Source organism: Asparagus officinalis, chromosome 4 (assembly GCF_001876935.1).
Source record: "Asparagus officinalis chromosome 4, Aspof.V1, whole genome shotgun sequence".
Classification (NCBI taxonomy): Eukaryota; Viridiplantae; Streptophyta; class Magnoliopsida; order Asparagales; family Asparagaceae; genus Asparagus; species Asparagus officinalis.
This window is the reverse complement of record NC_033797.1, coordinates 49,646,264-49,652,642: the sequence shown is the minus strand read 5'-3', so window position 1 is coordinate 49,652,642 and position 6,379 is coordinate 49,646,264. Positions and strand designations below refer to the sequence as shown.

The following is a 6,379-nucleotide window of genomic DNA, read 5'->3' as shown; positions in this document are numbered from 1 at the left end:
TCCGCTAAACTCTGGGGTTTTAATTTTCACAAGTTGTTCATATGGAAGACATTACCATTCAGATCATATGTTTGTAAGCTCTACTTTTCACAATGACAATTTATATTTATTTCTCCCTGATTTTATTAAGATGACACTCTATAATTTTTATTTTATTTTTATTTTTTTCCCCTCCAAAACTTAGCTCCGGCTACTCACCTGCAACTGCAAATGCCTACAATGAGCTCCAAGACACTGGTCATCAATTATTTCCACAGTCAAAAAATTCAGAGCTCAGCCAATACCATGCACCAACATAACTTTATTTTGACCCAAAGTATCAAAACAATTCAAACCGTTACAGCTACCAAGGATCATCCCAGAACATGACTAATACGAGAGACGAACTTTATCGAATACCAGTAATGCTACAACTTATATTATCACCACCATCTTCAATCCGTCTTATCGGCGTTCACCCTCTCGGCGATCGCAGCCTCCGCCTCCGCCACCTCCTTCTCAGTCTTCTTCCCTTTCTTGCACTTATAATACACATCCATAAACGTCCCTATGGCGCCGTACTTCTTGCGGCAGTACTCGTAGTGGGCGCCGTCAAACATCCGCCAGAAATTCTTCTCGGATAGCTCCGACCACAGGAGTACTGAGGCTTGGACCGTGGGTCCGGATCAGCCAGTCCTCGAGTGCGGTGACTGGCTCGGACCCGTCGAAGACCTCGCCTCGGAGCACGGGCCCAGGGGCATAGTAGACGCCGATGTCAGAGTACATTTGCGCGAAGCTCGTGTCGCCTTGTGTTTGGTTTTGCTCGAAGCCTGGTTCGGGGTTGATCATTGTTTTGATTGGGTATTTGAATAGACGGTGTGGACATAGCCAGATTGGGTACACCTGCAGTTGAAAGAAAGAGTTCAGTTTTTGCCCCACCCAAAAAAAAGGGGATATTGTAGAGTTCTTAGTTCTGTATAAATTAAAGAAATCCTCTTTATACTATGTTACCGTCCTCTTATCAATGCTGAAACTAGTAATACTGTTGTAGCGGAGTTTGGTTCTTCAGACATATAGACGAAAATCCTCTGCACAGAATTTTAGTTAATAATAAAAACATGCTTATTTTTACTTTGGTATCTATCCCAGAGCTGAGTCATATTTTCACTTTGCTTCCCTGATTATATTTTTTAACGCTTTGATATCCAAATTTTCTGTCCCATTCCACTTTGGCACGAGGTCCAAATTTTGTTAGATTTTCTACTAAATTTACATCACATGCTTAACAGGTGATATCCGTGTTCGAGTAGCTATTGGAAACAATTGGTTGTTCCGATTCATTTCTACAGGGCAATATAGGCCTAAATATAATACAAGTTTAATAGGAAATTTAACTAAATGCGGAAAAGGGTACCAAAGTGAAAACTAAATCTTCGCGCTCTATCTTTCTAAGTGAATTCTTGAATCTTGAAGTTTAGCGTGAACGTCCAATTAAACAAAGTTTGAATAACAAAAACTGCATAACAAATTGTAAATTAATTAAGGTGTTTGTTTTAATTTAAAATTTACCTCCATTTCTTGGTGAAGGAACTCCAGCGCATCAGCGACCTTATGCTGCGGCAGCAACATATCCTGAATAACATGCATATCATGATAGTACTGCCTGATCGCCTCCCCCTGCGTCATCTTCAACAGCGATATCTTCGGGGGCATCGTCCACCCCATCAGCCACCGGAACCACCACTGATCCCCAAACGGCAATATGAGCTTCATCTCCCAAAACAACGTCCTTGTGTGCCGATGATAGTACTCTCTCGTCGGAATATACTCCACAAATTCCCCTCTCTTCAACGCCGTCTGCGCGTGCTGGTAGAACCAAGGCTTAAACCACCATCCAATGCTATTAATCACATTCCCTCTTTGGTTCGCCTCGTCTTTCGACGCGTACCTACCCGTCATGAACACACCCTCCGTTGGCGTGTAGATCAAAGATTCAACGAAGTCGGGCACTTTCTTCGGGTCTCCGTCTCTTGGAGCGAAGGAGTCCGTGTATGCCTGAGCGAGCTCCCGAAGACTCCCCCTCGCTGGAGTGTATGTCAATCTCATGTACTCCTTGATCGGAATCAGCTTAATCTCCGCCGACAATAAAAATCCTAGGGTTCCCTGCGACCAAGGAATCGCGTAGAAAAGGTCGGAGTACTCGTTGTCCTTAGTTGCACGAACGACTCTCCCATCGGCCAGGACAATCTCCAACGACACCAGAGTATCCTGAAACAGGCCGTATATATGCGAGCTCCCTTCAATACCGTAACCATTAATCAACCCCCCCACTGTCAAGTCATCGAGCTCAGACACGACGGGAATCGCAAGATTCATCGGTACAGTCACCCGACTAAGCTGTCCCATTTTAACAAGTGGCTCAACACGGACGACCATTCGATCAGAGTCGACTTCGAGAATATTGTAGAACTCGGAGAGGTCGACCTCGAAATGGCGAGCGCGCTTGTAATCGACATTGCGCATGCCGACAACAATGTAAGGCTTGCGGGCAGTGCAGACGAGGCCATCTTTTGCGGGGTTGCGCTGTTTGAGTCGAGGGACGACTTTTCGGACGTTCTCTTCGTGTTCTTGCTGGCGTTGCTTGTAGGGTTTGAGCTCCGCGTGGACGTCAAAGAGGTAGGCGATGAAGGCGATGATGGCGGAGATGGGGAGGACGACGAAGACGATGATGATCCACCGGAATTCGACGAGGTAGTCTACCCAGATCTTCTTGCGTTTTGGGCGGGGAGGGGACTGAAGGTCCGGCGTCGACATGGCTGAGCTCTGTGGATAAGGGAAATTATAGGAATGATCACTACTTCTTGATGAGGTTCACAGGAAATTTCTCTGTTCTAAAACAAAAGTAAATCTTATTTGAATATAAGAAATAAAAAAATAAAGTTTTTTTATGTGTGCTGTTTTTTCGCTTTTCACATCAAAAATTATATAAATGAATCTACATAAAGGAAAAGCCACACATGCAATGATATTATCATGCATTTGATGTGGCTCCATATATTCCGAATATTCATGAATCTTTCGTGGCTCCCAAGCATAGTCGAAAGCTTGAAATAAGTCAACTATATTTATTGTTTAAGAATTTTGGTCTCTATGTATTTGAGTAATAGGAGCTCAAATTTACAACCACAACTGTCTACTAATATTAAATGTTCTGATTCATTTTGAGTCTAACAATTATTACAGTTCTAGCCATTTGCATTTTTTTTCACTTTTGCAATACCAATAGCGAACATTTAAATATTTATATATAGACAACTAGAATTGAAAAAAAATACTCTTCATTGTCGAAATAGAAGAGGAATATATTTCCCTTCCTTTTTTAAAATAAAACTTCTATACGTAGATGAAATACTGGAAGTACATTGGCTATAGGGGCATATGCTTTCAGTGAACTAAAAGCCATCAGTGAGCTCAAGCCCAAATCCAGGGTGCGTGGCCTCAACAGAAAACTTAAGGGGGGGAAATGATTAGGACTCAATAAAGGCCCTCTTTTTGTATAAAATCCGAGGACGGTCCGCTTTGCTGAAATATTGCAGTAGCAAATGTGGCATGCAGTATTTTTTTTTTTGCAGAAAATCAACTTCAAATCCACAATATTGACATTTGAAATTTTATTATCAAAAATATATCTTGAATACATATATTGATAAGTATCTGGTTAAGGGAAATTGTTGCAAGAACTATAGCCATGTTTGATTTAAGGACTTAGTTTTATCTCGGGACTAATTTAACTCACTATAGCCGCCCTGGTATATAATAATCCAGTAGACTATTGAGTTAAATTTTTAATAATTTATTTGGATCCATTTGTTATTAACATCTCCAATACTAATGGCATGTTTGGAACTTGTCATTGAAAAGGTGCATAGGATTATGAAATGACAGGAAATGTCAAAAATATCCATCTTTCAATCAAGAGTGAATTATAGCTTCTTAATGGTGTAATGAGTAAAGTAAACTCGAGTTTGGACTGTCTTTCTTCTCAATTATGTTAGATATAATTTATGATTAGTATTATAGTGAACTGATAGTTTTTCTATATTTATTTTTTGAGATAGATTTCTTTTTAAATGCAAATAGTTTTTTCAATATTGTGTTCTCACATACATTTGGAAGAAATGATGAGAGAGGATTCAGAGAGATGCATGAGAGGATTAAGAAAATGGAGAGAGAGAGAGAGAGAGAGAGAGAGAGAGAGAGAGGGAGAGAGAGAGAGAGATGACCGGCGCTAGGAGAAACAAACGATATAAAAAGAACGTGGATGAAAGAGAAATAAAGGCTATAAAAAGAACGTGGGTGAAAGAAATAAATAAAACCCCAGGTAAAAAAAAATTTGTTTGAAAAGTTAAGGATTAATGTGGTCATTTTAGATCTAATCCCAATAGAATAATAATACCAAGACTATAATAACACCTTGTCACTCTCCTGTATTAAGTCCACATCTTGGACTATTTCAATTTAAAGGACTAATTAGTCCAACCTAATCCCTCCTTAAATTTTTAGCCAAGCACCTTACTACTATTCCTTTCTAAAGAACAAAAGGATTATTACCTCAAAATTATATCCAATCCAAATACAAGATAGGGAAACACGAGCATTTATATTCTTTTTCCTATTTGAAATATGAAAGTTTTTTTTTATGGTATGGAATTATTAATGTTTTTATTTTTTTTTAGTTTCTTGTTTGGACGCTGCAACTTTTGCTTTCACCAAATTGACCACAACATATTACATGTTTTTTCTATGGATTGTAAGTCCATTTGTTTTTTTAAACAAATTAAAGAAATTAAATATAGATCTAATTTCCGCAATATGTACTTCTGCATATCAATTTCATAATTCAAATAGAAAAAAAAAATTCAAGGAACAACAATAGAATAGTGGCACATACTCATCCAATAAGACAACGACTACCCGAGGGGTTAACGTAGAATCGTGCAATGCAAAAAAATGAGATAACTCAAACATATAAAAACCACAAAAAGGATTATTTATTTTTTCTAGAAAAGATAAATAAAAAGAATAAACACTTAATAAATTAAACTGGTTGCTAATTCACCTTTCTTAAGACGACTGGGTAAACTGTCCAATTATTTACACGGAATAATAATCTCCCAAACAAAATAATCTAACTCTTAAGCCTGTGTAGTTTTCTCATCAGTAACGTTGTGGTACACATCAGTAAAATTTTATAGTTATCGACCCCGTAAGTTTCTGTGCAAGTTAATAAATTAATGTTAACAAAGTAACGAAGCAAAGAGTAGGCTAATTGCCATGAATTTTTGCCCCCCTAATTAAAGACTATAAGATCTATTTTTACTGAAGAACAGATGTGGCAAAATTGTACATGTGCTACCAAGAAAAGCATAATAATCGTAATCACATCTGTTAATGTTTTGATACTTGTGATTCAATTCTAATATTACTATTACCGAATCTCATGCGCATTGTACATATTCCTGTTATCTATACGCATTGCGCTATTCTATTTTCCATCGAATGTAAATTATAATTATATACTACATCTATAACTTATTGGAGAGAATGTGGGTTCATTATCTTCTCGATTTCTAGTAAAGCTTCTCTACTTCCGTAGTGCATTATGGCCCAATTGAAGCCATAATCCTGATTACAGGAACTATAAGTTCAAAACTAACACTAAAAAATTATAAAGAAATAAAATAATAAGGTGAAAAAAGCTTACCACTTTAAACTCCCGTTGGACCCTGGACAGAGAGCAAAGCTCCCAGCGCCGCAAATATCAAGAGGGAAAAAGGACTCTCGAGAACTCATAAGAAAGACTGAAAGCTCTCACAAGATTTTATACGCCAAGCAAACACAGGCGGAGAACGGTAACGTACCCTCGGTGCGGTTACCGCCTGAGTTTTAATGCACCACGTGGTGCCGTTAAAAACACCTCGCGACCCAGAGCGGAAGATTCTCAGTGTTACGAGCGAGTGTAATAAGAGACTCGATCGTCAGCAGCTCGTGGTCCACGAGGCGGTAAGCTTACCAAATGATGGGGGCGAATGGACGGCTGGGATTCGCTGTCAGGGTCGCCTTTAGAGTTGAAATTGAGAGGAAATACAATAAGGCGTGATGCAGCACGAGGCGAGGGCGTGAATTATTTTTGGCGTCACGAGATTCATTTTTTATTAAAATGAGGCGAAGGGGACAAATCTTCGAGGCCGGGGATTATTGGAGGTTGTTACCGACCCCGCGGGCAGCATCAGTCCTTTGAGAGAAGATATTGTCGTGGGACCCACTTGATTGTATTGTGGCTCCATTTATTTACGGGGGGTTTGTTTCAGCTTCTTTTTTTGGTATAGCGCGGATTACC

The 6,379-nt window shown here is 39.2% G+C and overlaps 1 protein-coding gene across 1 annotated transcript; it reads right to left on the bottom strand.

The window, feature by feature from the left end:
• Window positions 282–5,881, bottom strand: LOC109837421 (delta(24)-sterol reductase-like). The gene is given in 4 exon segments (XM_020405658.1): window positions 282–629; window positions 631–882; window positions 1,549–2,802; window positions 5,744–5,881. Coding segments are annotated over 3 exon segments (1,692 nt in total). The 5' UTR covers window positions 2,794–2,802; window positions 5,744–5,881; the 3' UTR covers window positions 282–434.